General features: G+C 31.9%; 1 protein-coding gene across 1 annotated transcript in view; it reads left to right on the forward strand.

The window, feature by feature from the left end:
• The first annotated feature begins 6,450 nt into the window (after positions 1 to 6,450).
• LOC143550565 (polycomb group protein EMBRYONIC FLOWER 2-like) overlaps positions 6,451 to 18,262 on the forward strand; it is a 54,162-nt gene continuing 42,350 nt past the window's right edge. The window contains exons 1-14 of the mRNA XM_077041188.1: positions 6,451 to 6,534; positions 6,644 to 6,755; positions 6,893 to 7,058; positions 7,148 to 7,204; positions 7,293 to 7,429; positions 7,508 to 7,570; positions 7,651 to 7,772; positions 7,859 to 7,923; positions 8,047 to 8,099; positions 8,188 to 8,241; positions 8,321 to 8,389; positions 8,475 to 8,717; positions 8,812 to 9,007; positions 9,079 to 9,297. Of these exons, the coding sequence (XP_076897303.1) occupies positions 6,464 to 6,534; positions 6,644 to 6,755; positions 6,893 to 7,058; positions 7,148 to 7,204; positions 7,293 to 7,429; positions 7,508 to 7,570; positions 7,651 to 7,772; positions 7,859 to 7,923; positions 8,047 to 8,099; positions 8,188 to 8,241; positions 8,321 to 8,389; positions 8,475 to 8,567 (1,062 nt within the window). The 5' untranslated portion in view covers positions 6,451 to 6,463 and the 3' untranslated portion in view covers positions 8,568 to 8,717; positions 8,812 to 9,007; positions 9,079 to 9,297. The remainder of the gene's footprint in view (positions 6,535 to 6,643; positions 6,756 to 6,892; positions 7,059 to 7,147; positions 7,205 to 7,292; positions 7,430 to 7,507; positions 7,571 to 7,650; positions 7,773 to 7,858; positions 7,924 to 8,046; positions 8,100 to 8,187; positions 8,242 to 8,320; positions 8,390 to 8,474; positions 8,718 to 8,811; positions 9,008 to 9,078; positions 9,298 to 18,262) is intronic.

Consider the following 18,262-nt stretch of genomic DNA (forward strand, 5'->3'; position numbering starts at 1 on the left):
GTTGGTTTTTTTTTTCGGGTTTTCGGTTTCAGGCACACTCCCTTAAATGAAATTAATTTGAACAAGCTCGTGACAATACTTATTTTGATTTGTAGACGTTAACATGTCAATAAAGAATGAGGTAATTGCTGGAAAACCAATACGAAGATCATTCGATATAGATATTGATACTTCTGCTAAAATTCAAATCGAAGTGTCACACGCGAATGGTGATTTTGGAATAGCCGGTCACGAAGAAGGTAAGAAGGCTGCAACAAATATAGGAAACTAGTTATGAAATGATCAACCATATTTTTAATCTTTTATGATAATTAATTTGGTTATTTTGTCTATTCGTTTGTAAGATTTATTGAAATGAAAAAACAATGCATGACTATACTTGGTATTTATATTATATCAAGTAAGGATTCTAACACTAATTGTTGTTAAAATTTATGCAAATAGTATAAAATAGTTTTTATAAAGACTATTTATGTAATTAATTTAAAGATTTGAACTACATAAATTATTTATGTAATTTACTAAAAAGTAAAGTTTCGGTGTTAGTAATTCCTACTAATTGGCATTTTTTTGGAGACCATAACCGTCATCAATATCATTTATCTGACTCCTTACCACTTTACCAAAATACGTGACTCATTCAAAGGTTTGGTTCTCTCCTTCCCTTTCTCGCAAACCGTTTTTCACAACAAACAAATGGTGATTACATATGCTAATCAAAACCCAAATCAAAGATTACTAGTCGTGCCTACTAGTAAAGGGCAAGGAAGTATCGAGCTGCTGTTCAACTGCTTAAGGACCAATTACGGGTTTGAACTTAACTAATATGTTATCTCACTTCCCTTTTATTTATTATATAAACTTATTAAACTTTTTATATAATAAACTTATTATCTTTTACTATCAAGTGTATATTTATAATTGTTTGCATATCAACTAGCAATGATACGAAAAACCAGATAGATTGTTATAATTAATAATTCGGTTATGAAAAAAAAAACAAAAGTAAATACGCTATGCTATACAAATTACACAATTTAAACTTTTTCTTCAATAGCAAACATTTCAATCACATGCTATGCTATACAAATTACACAATTTAAACTTTTTCTTCAATAGCAAACATACACCCGTCGTTACACTTAAATGTGTAAAAAAAACCGGTTTAGGCTCGCCAACCCAGTTTCTCACCCGACCCAGTTCATCAAAGAAACCAATTTGACCCAACTTGTCAGTTTGTATATTTGTTCGTAGTCTAATACTTTGAAAGCGGTTTGGACTTGAACATATTCAAAAAAATATGCCAAAAGAAGTAAAAACCTTTTTTTCCTTTTCACAAACCGGTTCCAACATGATCCAAACCTTCTCGGATAGAACTGAAAAACTTTTGTCTCCAAACCTGTTTCCAACCCGATTCAGTTTGGGCCAAACTAGTTTTGACCAACCCGAATTAGGGCTATTACTTTTACCGAAACTCGACCTGTGAAAACTTTAACCCGAACCCAAACTAACCAGACCCAAAAAACCCGGATCCAAGAAAAGGTCAACCCAAACCCGAACCGAAGTAATATAGGTTGGTTCTTGGGTCTGATTTCTAGGTTTCGGGTCAACCCAGAAAACCGAATTAACTATCTGTTTAAAAACATGGTAATATTATTAGGTATGTACACCGTATACGGAACACGCTACACATTCCACTTGTTCATATTCCACCTATTATGGTCGATCAACTATTTACTATTTATATGCCTATTCTATTTACGACTAATAACAACCGTAATCGAATATTAATATGTTGTTTTACTGGGTTATATTTATGTATTATTTGGTTATTTACGTAACGAGTAAAGAAGAATACGTTGCTTTAGTTTTCACAGTGTAGCTTTTCTTTACTTTTCCTTTTGTTTTCTTAAATACCCGAAACCCAATTAACCCAACCTGTAAACCCGAACCTGAAAAAACCGTGAGAGATTTGAGTTGGGTTTCAGGTCTAAAATGAAAGGTTTAAAATCCGAAGAACCCGAGCCGATAAACTCAAAACCTGAACCGGTTTCAGTTTTTAAACAGATTTGTAGTGTACATGTGTAGTTACTAGTTTGTTAAGTTACACTAACTTAATTTGGGCTTGAACAAAAACTCATTAAATACATAACAATAATAATAATAATAATAATAATAATAATAATAATAATAATAATAATCAGTATTCATTCACCTTCGTCTCAGAAATCATCAATCAAAACTCGCCGGAAATTATTATTATTATTATTATTATTATTAGGGCTATTAACATCTGATCTCTCACTCTCTCTCAACACAGGTATTATTAATAATAATAATAATCCAATCCTTCTTTATTTCGAGCCCTAATTTTACTTTACATTTTGAATTAGTTCGAGGTACATACTGGTGATTCACTTGATTATTATTATTATTATTCATTAAGTAGACTAATTGTGTTCGATAATGTGTTCGTTTATTGGTTACGTTAGTTTTTGTTTGATAATGGCCGATCCACCAGGTGTTCGACGAAATGCTTCAACCATCTGCAACGTTTCTAATATTATTATTATTATTTAGCAACATTCATATTAACTAAAATACAAAAATATTTATGAGTGTTATTATGTGATTAATTTGTATGTAAAGCTAGCATATGAATATGAATGATATATAGATAGGGGTGCAGACGAAGATGCTCTGAGATCGGCTCGTGAAAAAGCTCCATCGACCCGACCCTAGATGAGCCTATCATTTATATAATAATTTTTGTAATATGAATGTTTGTGTGTGTGTAATTAATATATTACGTTTTGAAAAAATAATTAAATAATGTATATATTATGTTAAATATAAAATTTTATAATTGAAAAAATAATTATAAATATATATAACTTTTTAATAAATAGTAAATGGCCGAACCCGAGCGTAGCTCGAGCTCGATCTCTATGTAAGTTAAACGAGCTGAGCTCGAGTCTAGTCAAGCTCTGGCTCGGCTTGTTTGCACTCGTAAAAAAACACCAACACAAACATGGTAGCCGGACCGAACGCCATTCTCGGTTAGCCAAATCAAATAATACATTGTTTGTGATTCGCGTTTGTGAAAAAGTTCATTTTTATAATGAACGAACACGAACAAGACATTTTGTTCGGTTAGTTGTTTGTTCATGATTCGTTCGTTTGTTTGGTAAAAGATTAATGGATGAACATGAACAAGGTCCTGTTCGGTTCGGGCTGTTTAGAGCCCTGGGCGTAGCAGTCTAGGAAACAGATAACAAGTGGAACAACAATAACATAGATCATAACGATACAGAACACTAAATAAGAACATACTAGGTTTCTACCAAGCTTGCAAAAAACCACAAGTCCAAGCATAAATCTTCCAAAAATTTGAAAAAACAGAAATTGAATCTAAAAAAACCGTGATAGAATGACAATCTTCATATGCAACATGATTGATTTCTATCAAATTGAATAATACCTTGTAAACAATTCTTGGCTGGTTGACTAGAAGAGTGCTGAGTGTCAGTTCCTCCCTAAAGTGACATTTTAATATCATTTCTGCTGAAATTTTTACCTTTAAAGATTTAACGGTTAGGCGTGGAGGCTCATTTTAGTCTTCTGTAGATTGACCCTGCATATGTCTTAAACTGATCTTTTGCACTTCGATCGGTATTTCTGCAACGAGAATTGAATAAATGGCACACTTTGTTATTGCTTAATGTTATAATGGTAAGATTTAGTATACGAGCTGTATGATTATATTACTGCAATGGGAAATTGGGGGTGCCTTGTTTATTATAATTTATAAAATAGTGTGAGCTTGTTATTAGTGATGACATCATTTGCCTTTGAGATATATCTTGTAAGTTATAACACTGGCTAATTAGTGTTGCATGTTTTTTAGGGGTTTAAAGCATTGTTTTATAAAAATCTTTGAGGGGTTATAGTTCACTATTTATTAGTTTGAGGTTTAGTTTTAACCAAGTATGATGTAAAGGGCTAAATTGAAATCTGTACAATATAAATACGGCGTTATATTGGCAGCCCAAAAATCTACATCATACATTTGAAGAGGGCTACAATTAGGGTTTGAAGGATAATTAGATATGAGAAAAAAACGGTCGGCGACCGCAGCAAGCAGATCGAGGTATGGGTTTTGTTTATTCGATTCAATGCGTGCTTTCAATTCGCGCTACTTCCTTTTATGTTTATCTGCCTTTTGTTCTCATTCGATTAGTTATTTACTGATTTCATTTGTACATGTATTAATTCCTTTTTGATTTCACTCATAAGTTTGTGTTTTGTGGCGGGACTATTAATTCTTAGACGAGATCTGTGATGTATCTTCCTAAACTTTGCGTTATGTTAACAGCAGTTCTAGGTTTGTGACAAAAGAGCTTTGTCTTAACAGATCTGTCAATCAGTAATGTGGATCGCATTAGTTATGTCTTTTAAGTCCTTGAGATGTTATTTTCATTAATATTATTAGATTAATAACCATCATTTTCTTTCTAAATTGATCTAAACATGGAGTTTCTATAGTTGGTCGAAACGTAGACTAAACAAGGAAATTAATTTTGAAATTGTTATATTTTTGGTTAAGCTCACTCTTGATTTGTTGGAATCATAGCAAAGCTATCTACAACATATGTCTAGAAATAGTTTTCTAATGAGTAAGTCATGGACTTTGAAAAGGTTTTAACTGCTAAAATAAATTATCTCCAAAATAATGTTTTAACAAGTTGGTTTAATTTTTAATAGGACTTAAGACCAAATTTTGGATATTAGTACAAAATCTGTTGTGTGTTTTTAGCTGATTCTTGATCTTTTAGAACCATGATGAAGTCGTTCAAACATGCCATTTGAATGGGTGTTTCTCAAAAGTCTTTTAAGATGTATAAAGTATTCTTCTTTTTTGTTGTCATCAGAATTGTTGTAACCTCTAAAAATCGACGACCATTGCATAAAATGTTGCATTCTCAAATGTACATTCATAATTCATTCAGTGATACACCACATGATTTGTATATATGAATTTGTATTCTGTAACTCTGTTCAGTATGTTCTATATGTTTGATATTTGATTTGTGTAATTATGTTGGTGTTAGGCCGTGTCTTTTAAATATTAAACTGGGTTCCACAGTAAGTTTTGTTAAACTGTGCTTAAATTTGAACTTCTTAGAAGGTAATTTGGTTATTATGCGTTTAATGGAAAATTGAGCTAATATATGTTCTAGAAATGAGGAAGTAAGAAATTGGATACGAGCATTCAATCTCTGAACTCTTTGAAGGTCATGGTCCCATGGGACATATTATGTTCGGGATACTAGGGTCATGTCCATCAATTGATTTTGATACTTTATGGTTAGCTTTATTTATGATATGTTTGCATGTGTTGTGACACACATTTTTTGAGGTAGCCACTTGTGGGGTACATTTCGTGGTGGTGTGATAGTAATATACTAATATAGTATTTGGTGTCTACTTTTTGATTCAGTTGGTATATTGACTGAGTGTATTGTTGACATATTTGTAGATTGTAGATGGTTGTGTGATGCCTAACACCCATCACACATTTGTAAGGTAGATTTGGATCTGCATGTCTTATGTGCATGCCTGTGTGACATATTAATAATATATGTAAAAAGACTTCTAACTGTTTAACATTTGAGTTGAAGATTGATATGCTAAAAAATCGCAATGATATAGTAATTATCTAATCTTGGAGGCAGTGAATATCAATGTTACGTTACATGGCGATGAACTGCATGATGTGAGATGCTGATTGCGCCTTTTATCTACATCTTTATAACTTTTACATTTATTTATTGCACAGGTTGGCAAGGGCCCGAAGTGACCGAAGTGACCCTGAAGAGTCGCAACCCCAGATATATGAAGAAACCAATGCTTTAGCTTTAGTGGTTTGGAGTCCCCGAAGAATGCCAGGCATACCTTTAGTTTCTCGTGAAGCCAAGTACGTTTATCTTGCATTTAGGCTATTTATCCGGACACATAGCGTTCCTTTAGATGCTATGATATCCAATTCGTGTGTGTCATAATATTATATTCTTTAGAATTGAAGTTACAAATCACTTATTTGACACAATACGTCAAATGAAGTAGTAAGCTTCTTACTATCCTTTCAAGTAGTTGCGCATTGTAAAGATTACATTATATTGCTTGAGAATTATATCAATTGATGCAAGTTGTATTTTGCTTTTGTTTGCAGTTACTCTAGAGACTCAGATCTCCGGGTTCATTTATCTGAAGAAGAACAAAGAGCCGCTGAGGAAAGCCTCGCGCGTTATTGCCCGCTTTTAGAATTCTACAATGTTCTTAAACACTGAGCTAGTAAAATGTATTTTTGTTATTGACTTAAATTTGCCCTTTCTTTAAGTAACATTTTTTTATTACAAAAGATGATTGCAGTGGCACATGAAGAGCTTGATTAATTATTAGTATGATTTTCATGCAGCCATCGTTTCTAACAAGATGTTTGAGCTACAAGTTAAAAGACAAGCACAAGAAAAGGTAAAGGATACCATATACTCTCACAGCCATTTCCACTAATCATTTTATTCACTGTTGATATACACTGTACATGATCACTCTTTGTTGATTTGCTTGTGTTTTTATCTAGGTTACAAATATTAGTATCTATAAATAGACCTCTGGATGGTGGACGACAAACACAGTCCCTTTTTTCATTGTATATACTGTTGGCAAGACCAGTGCTTACACCAAATGGGGAGGTAGTTTTTTTCATGTACACACACACACACACATATATATATATATGTGTGTGTGTGGGCGTGTGTTAACTATTTTATTAGTATCTTTCTAACTCATTTCTCTAACGCCATGTGTACAATTTCTGTCTAATTTCTAGACGCCGCGATCTAGTTCTTATCGGTTTAACCGTGCCTGCAAGCTGCCTGCTTATAGAGGGGCTCAGACAGTGGCTTCACCTCGAGCCAAATTTGTTCTTCCCGAAATCAATAAATTAGCAATGGAAATCAAATCTGGTTCTCTTGCTTTGCTTTTGGTTAGCTGTGGTATGCCATGTTACCTAGTTTGATTGTATTCAGAAGAATATTATGTTCATTTGTTTTGATTTAGTTGTTAACATCTATGAATTTTGCAGCCGATGTAATAAATCCAACAGCGATTGATCTAACGAAGGATCATATGTTTACTCCCTGTAAGATATGCTTCATATAATTGATATCATCGGCATATATGATCTTCGGTTCTCAGTTTCTTATCTGTTATTTGTTCATGCTTGGCAGCATATGAAGGTTATTGTTTGATGGGGAAGATTCCAATTGATTTTCTTCAATTTTCAAGGGAGCAATCTCGTAACATAAGTCTAGGAGTGAGAGCTCAGTTTACTTCAACTGTTAGCTTGAAGTCATGCTATATGAAGGTAAACCTAGGATCGGCTTAATGTTTGTTATGCTTATTTACCTCAATTGAGTTGACGGGTGTTCGATCTATTTTGCAGTTGAGTTCTTTAGATGAGGAAAAGCGCATATCTTTTCATTTCCCTCGTAATTCCGAAGCCGTGGTATGTATCGTCTTGACTTAATGCTCCGTGGTGTGTTTTTTGAAACTTATTTAATGACTGTCATTTAATGGTTACCACAGAGCATATTGCAGCAAGTACCGGTTAGTATAACTGCAGAAGAGCTTGGGGCTCAAGATTTAACGCGGTACGACTTACATTCATACAACAACATCCCCGCTGATAAGCTGTCTCAGGTCATAAGGTAGTTATGCTGCTGCTACTATTTCTTTTTATCACCATTTGTAGCTCTTGAATTGAAACTACAGTTTGTTATGATTTTGTTGTCAGGCTAAGGACAGGAAATGTTATCTTCAACTACAAATACTACAACAATATGCTGCACAAGAGCGAAGGTACCTCATGTTTACTGGTTGCAATCTCTGAATATAATATCATTTTGCTGCGTCATGTTACTAAATATAATTTCTTTTGCATCTCTGCATTTGAGTTTGAGGATCTTCCTTTTGTTTTTGCAGTTACTGAAGATTATTGTTGTCCGATTTGCTTGTTAAAATGTGCAAGCTACAAGGTAAATATGGTTCTAATTTTCCTTTTTTTTTCTACACATTATAACTGAATAATGATGATATTGATGTGTATACCTTGATGTCTTTCAGGGACTTAGATATCACTTACCTGCGTATCATGATCTTTTTAACTACGAGTTCTGGGTTGGTTAATTTCATAAATCTCACGGAGTTTTTAGTTTAAATCTTGAACAAGAGTGCTTACCCTTATAATGCTGTTTAGGTTGATGACAATTATCAGGCTGTGATTATATCTCCTACAAAAGATGCATTTACTCCCGAGGGGCTCATAGTACTGTCTAAAATACCAATTTCAATGTTTTATAAACTAATTCTATTTTTTATTCTTATTAAGTCTCTGTTCTTCTGAAATGCAGAGCTTTGGCCAAATGATTGATCCTAGACAACAGTCGTATTCTTTTTGGCAAGTTACTCGCTTTTGTTCTCTAAAGTTTTTACTTCTTAATTAATACCCAGAAATGCATTTAACTAATATATATGTAACTCCAATTTACACAGCCGTAAGCCCTTGAAAAGCAGCAAGTCAGAGAGACGAAGTCAAAACCCAAATCGAGTGAGTCGACTTAAATTGCCTTTAGATGTCCCTGCAGCTCCTCTTGGTAATTTCACTTTCGAATTTCATTTTTTTTTGTTAGTTTCTTGTGAAAATGTTAAAATATTGATTTGTCTTTTCTGTTTCTTATGAATTTTCAGGTGTTGACGAGCCAATGGATTGTGAAATACAGAGTCCTAATGCTGTCGTTGTCTCACGTCCTGCTGCTGGCATCTCATCTTCTGGATGAGAATCCACTCCACAATCAAGACCCGGAACCAGCACCATTGCACCACCCACAGTTCTGCAGTTTGCAAAAAGCAGAAAGTTATCGATCGAACGCTCCGACCCTAGAAAGTATGTTGGATAATTTCAACCATTTTTCAAACATTTTGTGGAACTTTAAATACCTTTTTTTTGCTTTGCAGCAAAACCCTGTTGCAGAAAGGCAGTTTCTTTCATTCTCACACCGGCCAGGTTACATATTTCCCTGTAAACAACTTTACAACTCACCATCACTATCTATAATCTAATATGTTTTCTTTCTAAACCGTCTACATTTAGCCAATGGCGCTAAAGTATGTGCTTGGGACGAAGATAGTGAGGATGAGGTCGATGATGATGTTGCTGATCTGGAAGATCGAAGGGTGTGTTAATATGTTATGTTTGAGCTTGTAACAAACTAACAAATACTAATAGCATTTATACATTTCAGATGCTAGACGACTTTATCGATGTCACCCCACCCGAGAAAAAAATAATGCATCTCTGGAACTCCTTTAAGAGAAAGCAAGGGTAATTCAACTTTCTACTTATATTGTTAGTTATATATTATGTAATATTTTAATGTATATGTTTAATGTTTTTAGTTTTAAACTCGTTTGTTTTTATGGTGTTAGGGTGCTGGCGGACGCACATGTTCCATGGGCCTGCGAGGCGTTTTCAACCCAACATGGAAAAGAAATTATCCAGACCCCATCATTACGCTGGTATCCAAACCCGATCAACTCGATTCAGTTTTGAATTTAAGATAATGTTTACTCGAATAAATATACTATTTACTTCAGGTATGAGTTTAAGATAACAATGCGTAATCTGTAAATTGTGGCAGGGGTTGGCGTGTATTCATGATTAAGCTGTGGCAACACGGTCTTCTTGATAATAAGGCAATGAACAGATGCAACTTGGTACTAGAAGGGTTTAAGGGCCAAAATCAAAGTCAACCAATAGATCTTTCTGGTAACGAAAGTTAATGTTGTGTTTTCAAATATATGTTTTTTTAGTATTCGCGGTGAGAACACAATATGTTTTGGCAGAGTGAGCAGAAGGCCTCATTGTTAAGATTCGTACATTCTTTATTTTCGGTTGTTGCCGTGACCAAAAAGATATGAACCTTTTGTTATATGAATAGTTTTATTCACATGTTTCTCTGTTTATTGCGGTATTTAGTTGCATTTACACTTTCTATGCTACTTTCCTGACGTGTTTGTGATAATGGTTTAAAACTTAGAAGGTAAGTTGTATGATCTTGTGCTATTTCCCACCTTTTAGGTATGATAAATATGTAATGCGTGCTCGACTCCAAAAAACAACTAGCCTTATTACACGTATTAGTCATATCACGAAGGACTAAATTTAAACTATGACAGCCACAGAGAAAACTAGTGTACAAGTTCCTTATAATCGGTGTTCGATTTGATATACTCCATGTATGTTTATTTCATTTGGGTGTATGCAGTGCTGAATAAAAGAAGTATGTGGTGTTGAATCTTTAATGGTGAATGATACATCAGAAAATGCAGTTCTAATGATGTATGGCGACGTTGGGTTTTAATTTTTGTCCATTTGCTTAATGGAGTGATAATTAGGCTGTCCAAACCGCTTGCCGCTCGTTCGTCGCTCACTCGAAAAATACTCGTTCGATTCCCGCGTGATTTGGAAATGAGCCGATCGGATCAGTACGATTTGAAAACAAGCCAAGCACGAGCAAAGTTTCGCTCGGTTCGGTTCGGTTTGTTTTGCTCGAATTATTTTTTAGTTTAAAATTTATATACAATATATATTTATATAAAAATATACAAAATTTTAAGGATTTTTAAATTTCCCACTTTTGTGTTGACTTCAAAGTTTATTTTAAACCCTAGCTACATGTTCAATACTTCCACAATTTCACTTTTTCATAAACTTTTCTGTCATTTTGCCATTTAGTACTACGATTACACATTTGAAAAACTAGCTACTGGTTCTCGTCACACTTGATACATGAACTATTTTTTATATTGTTAGGAGAAAATATCGACCATGTATATTCGTTGAACTTATTATGTATGTTTTATTGCTAATTTTGAGTTTTAGACATTTTAGAGTTGAAACTCTATACTTTTTTTTAGTTACAAGTTTTGAATTAATGACAATAAGGAGTTTTAGAATTTTAAAATTGAAAACTTTGTACGAAACCAAGCAAAACCAAGCCGAACCAAGCCGCTCGATTTAAAAGCAAACCAAGTTCAAACATAAACATATCACTCGTTTCTTTAAATTCAAGCCGCTCGGTTCGGCTCGATTTCAAACCAAACCAAATATGAGCATGCCTGCGTTCGGTTTAGTTCGGTTCGTGAACAACCCTAGTACTAATGAGCTTCCTTGTGGACTTTATGAGCTTCTTAATGGACTCTTAATTAGATAACTCAAATAAGCCTACTAGCAATCTTTTTAGTTAAAAACAGTAACCCAATGTTTATAAAAATATAACTCATCAGTTGTTTTATAAATAGTCTTTTTATAAAACGCTAAAACACAAAAACCGCATATTATTTCGTAATTACGAGAATCAAATAACAATTAATCATGAAATCAACTGATCATATTATTCCACACAATTATATTAATGTTTTTATGTTCGAGATATTTTTTTCTTAATGTTCACCAATGTTTGGAGTAAGAATAGTGTGATTTGGTAATTCTCCAAATTAGCATACGCGAATGTTTTACAATAACCGACACATTTAATTAATTCTAATCATGTGAAATGCAAATGTTTGAGATAACGAAGTTTATGTTAACCTGAAAATGCCGGGTGTCACATTAGGTGTGATACAACCCCGAGACAAGCATGAAGACAGAGTGGCTCAGTTGCTTAGAGATGATCCAAATGTATGGTTTAGAAACCCGCATGGTTTTTCATTGATATCCAAGTGAAACACAACCAACCGTAAAAACATTTAAGTTTGATTAAACGTCTCGACAACCGGCAACATTATTGCTTTCGGATTTATCATTCTATTCAAACATGCTATGGAGATCCAAAGCCTTTCCTTTATCAAAGGCCATAATAGTGGTTATTTGGCTATCAAATGGGGTAGTGGTTATCAACCGTGAAGTTCCCGGTATATTTATATTAGCTTTTATCCTTCGTATTGTGTGGGTTGTTTTACATTATTAGTTTCTAATAATAAATCCATCCAATCACAAATTTTCTTTTGTTTTATCATTTATTTAACGATAAGCGCATTATAGTAAAAGATATATTTTCTTATATTTGGTAAGTCAAGTTACAAATAATTATTTTCCATCTAATCATCTCTCTATATGATTATATCCTTATTGTTTTTTTATTTTGTAATTCGAATATTATCTTTTTTACCTGATGATATCTTTCAAATTTCCAATACATAATCAAATCAACGTACATCACTATCTTGTCTTTATTTTATCAAATTTAATTATGCCAGTTTCCTATTCAATCAAAATCTACTTGTTAAACTCATTTTACTTTTTACTAATAAAGATGTCTTAGATGAATTGTCACATATAAAGAAATTTACATATTACTTAGACTGCCACTCAGTTTATATATTAATTATTAAACAATCGTTTATATATCAATTATTAAACAATCATTTATATCAAGAACGTGATTTAACCATAATTAAAAAAAAAAACATGCACTCACAATAACAATACAAAACCAAGAAACCAATTATTAATAGGATAATGCCAAACACTATGTCTCATAAGCAGGTCAAAACCAATAACAAACTAGCCAATCTCTGCATTTTCCTTCATCAAAAAAACAGTCACTCCGAATTGAGAAGTTCCATGTTATCTGATTATTCTTAGTGTTTATGTCTGACTTGAGGCTCCCCCTATTGCTTAGTAACACCTGAATATCAAAATTCCATCATTCTATTTCTTCAATAATAAAAATCAAAATTTAAAAAACATTAAACTTTAATATAACAAGTTGTCAATTCTTGGTTGCGACTCGTCATTGTAAGAAACATGAATAAACTACCTACACATATTCTACACTTCTTAATATCCTACATGAATCATCATATTATTCATAATGTATTGTGTAGGAACTCTGAGATTTCTTTAGTGGCTGTGTAGGGGTATTTATACAAAGATACAATAACAAATAATTACACTAAATTAATCAGGCTACACAAACCGAATCAATATATCCCTACAATCGAATGTATTTCATTACACTTTTAAAGCAACACATACACATACACTAAAAGTCATATAAGAGAAACAAGTCCTACACATTATCACACAAGAACTTGCATAGGCCTGCATTATTTATAGTTTACCTACACACTTACCATATGAATACACAATTCTACACAAAATAGGTACTAACCTACACATTAACTCACATAGTCCTACACATAATCAGACCACATGAACTTACATAGGCCTACACAAAATACATATTACTTACACAGTTTAAACTATGAACTTACAATATCATACACATAATATAGATCACCAACACATTTTACACTACGAAAACCGTGTGCATTACAGTGTAGGACTTGTAATATGCCTTATTCTTTGCAATTCTATGACTTTTTCTTGCTGACTAAACAACAAAAATAGATATAACACTTGTTTCATATAATAAAACCAACTTGTGAGAAATAATAACCTTACAGTTTGAATATATAACAAGAAACCATGACATTTGAATATTTAATCATAATCTATTATCTATCTTCTATTAAGCTGCGTATGTGTATGTAATTGTATAGAGATTACAACTAAGTATATAAAAAATAAAAAGAATAGAAAAGAGTTGTAAAAGTTATTATTATTTTTTTTAAAAAAATAAAACCATTGTTGGTGTCTTTTCATCCACCTTCCTTTTACCTGTGTTGATACTCATTATATCCAACATAATAATGGTCACAGATATTCACTTCCATCATATATACGTACAAAATAACATCCTACACATCAAACAAGTTTCCCACATAATGGTCACATATATCCACTTTTTGTTTATTAATTTGTTCCTTATGTGTAGGTATTATTTATATTATGCAGCATTTGACCAAATATTGTGGTTTAATCCATTGGTGTAGGATTTTATCCTTTTTATGAAGTAATTAGTAACTTTCTGTTTTTTCTAATAAGGCATATTGTGTAGGTTTTTTTTATCATTTGTGTAGGATTCGATAGTCTACCCAATTATGTGGAGCAATTATTTAGATAAACCTATGCATCTATCACAATTCATTTACTGGAAAATTGATTAACACATACGGCATAATCCTACATACCATATATACCTTTTCCAATGATAGCTTACCCTTCATTGTTGACTAATTACACAATCATCAAAAGTCAAAACACAATTAAAACTCAGATTTCAAAAAAAAAGTACAACTAACCAAACATAACCCACAAAGTATATACCGACTCAAATGACTCGATATTCATTATCGAAATCAAGATATTCCGACATACAATTAGGGTTTGTCGTTATAAAAAAGTAGGAAAAAACTTGAAATCAAATGAAGAACCAAAAAAACTAACATTTTTTCTACCACTGATTAAGTTCTAGAATAATATAATTAGAGATCTTCCTACATCGATTACGACATATAATAAACGAAATTTGTCAAACAACAATAATCTAACCTTTGAAGTTGTCGGCTCCTACACCATCGGCTATTAGGCCACTCATCGTTCCTGATGTGATAAAAAAAGCCCTAGGTTCTTATCAACAAAAAAACCCATTCATGCATAATTGATGAACCATTTTCCCCAAGTGAAGAAAGATACTACGAATCACTTGATTTTTTGTGAGGTTGAATTGATTTGAATAAATTTTGGAAGATATCATTAATGAATGAAGTGTTAAGTCTTGGACTTTAATTGTTAGCCGCCAACTTCAATGGTTCTTCTAAAGCAAAAATTACTACACACCCATTTTCTATTAAAATGCCATTAAATCATTGACCAATTAATTACAAAAATGCCATAATTAATGTAGGCCATTGATCAATGTTAATCAAGGGCTATAAATCATTTCTCACACTTCTCGCATTAATCTCACTTCTCTCTTGAACCATCCCTATATATGTGTGTGTGTGTGTATATGCTTAAGTTCAAGTAAAAAGTCATCTTAATTCGAGAAATGTGAGAAGTCATTCCAACCAATCAATTTTTTTTCTTTTATTTTTTCACTTAATTAAATTCAAGGGTATAATGGTAAACATTATAACTTTTATATTTGTTAAGTATTAATATGTTTGAAAACTTTAATTTAACTATTATTCTAATTTATGTGCTTGTTTTTCAAATATAAAAAACATTAACATGTTTTTGGATTTATACGTTTATTATTTTGAACATCACAATAATGTTCCTTTTGTTTTCTTTCTGTTTTTACTTTTGAGTTGTTTAGAGCATCATTTCTTTTTTTCCAATTATAAAGATTTTATTTTTTTTAATATGCAGAGATTGTTTAACCAAATTATTATTTTCTCACATAATGAAACAAAGTTAAAACTGACTTTTCTTTTATTAAAAGTACGCTCACAATGATAAATGTATTATTATTATTATTATTATTATTATTTTAGATGTTATGTAATAGGTTTCATCTATAGTTTATACTACGTTTACACATCCAACACTTTCACATCCATAAAATGTACAAAAATAATAATTTAAAATCAGTTACTAATAAAAACATTGATACATATTTAACTACACACACAACTACATTTCATTTTTCGCGTTCACAACACCAACACACGTTTACTTACACTTAACTACACAAAATACATTTTTTTACCCACACTGAACTATACATAAACATACTTTTAATAGCCTACACAATTAAAAACTTTTTGGTTGTCACATACACAAATCACGATCATTGTTAAAAGGATGAAGAATATAACTCACAGTCGTACAATCTACCCACACACAATTAATCCTATATATATTGTGCATTTTTTTATATATAAACTATAAATTTTTTTATTGTTATTTATGCAACTGGAAAAAAAATAAAGTTGATGAAATTTAGAGAATTGTTGAAAAATTAATTAAAATGACTTAAGTTTAGGAAAGTCAATTAAGTTATTTAAGTTTTGAAAACTTAATTAAAATAGATGATGACAATAATGCCCCTTATCATTAAAACCTTTCGTATATATATTTTTTCCATTTTATTACATAATTGCCGCTATGATTGTAGTCCATTGATTAGATCCAATCAATGGTTATGATTAATTTCTCACACTTATCGCGCACATTAATATCATATCTCTCATGATCCTATACACACACACACACATTGGATTTTAATTTTATTTATTGTAATAATATAATTAGGGATTGATGATGAAAGAGTTTCACAAATAAATAAAATGTTATAACCCGGCTTAAAAGCTATCTGAGTTTGATGAGACTCATGATCCGCTTATTTTTTTACTATAAAATTGTTTAATAATTCTAAATAATATCTTTTTCAAAATAATCATATATTAATTTTTAGTAAATCACTATTTTATAGGATTTTCTTACAAATATTTGGTGAGATTAATATTTAATTTAATGAGATGTAACCCGTTTAAGGGCTATCTGGGTTTGGTGAGACCCATACCTGTGAATTCGGGTCAAATGCATGATAACTTTCATTTACAAACAAAACAATCTAGTGGTTTGAGAAGACGTAGGGAGCAACCAGAGAGTTTTTAAAGGTTCGTTTATATGTATTTAAGATAGGGAATCATGTCCAAATAAGAATATAATTTTTCGCTAAGAAACGATTCTTTTTTAACCGAAGCTGCCAGATTGAGCTCATTCTAGCAACGTTTGGTGCTACTACTATGTAATGGGGTTTTTCCTTGTAGCGAGCGACGGACAGTTTGGTTGGCCCTATAGTTGAGGGACCTGAAATGTAATTATTGGTTAATACAGGGTTCATACTAATTTGTTTTTGGTTCTGTTTGTGTGTCTGATAAATTAACGCACACACAAATGTCCAAAACCCTAACCCTAAACTAAAACCAACCTAAGGAAAGAATCCAAAGCCTCTCTTCTACAATTAATTACTAAGTTTGAGGTTTGAAAGAAACAGTTGAGGTTGAGGTTTGCTAAACTATACATTCGGTTGATTTTATGAACTCTTTGTTGTTACAAACATACTTGGTCACAGAATGTCTTTTTGGTTGATTTGCTTGCTAAAATAGTGTAGTTAATTGGTTTGATGCATTTCTAAATTTTTATGAAAAAAAAAGCTTTCTACTACTTGAGTTTCATATCTAACTTCTTTTTTTGGCTTTGTAAATCATTGTTTGGAATACCAAACGTTTACAAACCAAACCACATTGGATTGAGGATATTGTGTAGTTTAGTTGTTAATAATATAAAGATTTGTTTCTAGTAGTAATAATAAGGGAAAATCCCCAAAATAGATATTTTAAACAAGTCGTAACGGCTAGATTCTTGGTATCAACGAGTAGTTTACAAAACTGGTCAAACGACTGTTAAGTTAAGAAATTCAGGGACGAAGTATTTTGAAACACTAAACTTGTCTGGGACAACTATTTTAGGTACAAAAATAGTTTGGACGAGTTTTTTTGTTTGAATTTTTTTGTTCTTTTCTTAATTTTATATTATTATATTTAATTTTACACACAATTAATTTTTCTTTTATAACTTTTAAAATATAAAGTTTTACTAAAATCCAAATACACCGTTGAGACGCGTTTTTTTATCTATGGATGTAAGATATATTCAAAACCGAGCAGGTCAAATTTATATATATCAGATGTTTTTTTACTCGCTACCTTTTAAATAAGATTTATGTCGGCACAAGATAAAGAAAAACATGCCTCAACGTGTATTTGGATTTTAGTAAAACTTTATATTTTAAAGGTTATAAAAGAAAACTAATTATAAGTAAAGTTAAATATAATAATATAATATTAAGAAAAGTACCAAAAATTTCATAAAAGACTCGCCCAAACTATTTTTTCCCTAAAATAGTCGTCCCGACAATTTTAGTGCTTCAAAATACTCGTCCCTGAAATTTTCTTAGCCTAAAATACACATGGAGGCCAAAAGACTACGTCAAGAAGAAACAGAATCAGAAGCAATGGTGGACAATCTCTCGGCAACTATTCGTAAGTATTATTTTTAGGGAAAATCCCCAAAATAAGCGTTTATAAAAACGTTTTTCAGGTTTTAAGTATCATTTGCTAGAAATTCCTAAAATATGTATTATAAGCTAGTCATGACGAGTAGTTTGTATAAGCAATTAAAACTTCACACGTGTCTTTAAACTAACCGTAAGAGCAGGTT

This window comes from Bidens hawaiensis, unplaced genomic scaffold, assembly GCF_021521415.1.
Source record: "Bidens hawaiensis isolate Kalapana, Puna unplaced genomic scaffold, B.hawaiensis_p1.1 tig00016054_1, whole genome shotgun sequence".
Classification (NCBI taxonomy): domain Eukaryota; kingdom Viridiplantae; phylum Streptophyta; class Magnoliopsida; order Asterales; family Asteraceae; genus Bidens; species Bidens hawaiensis.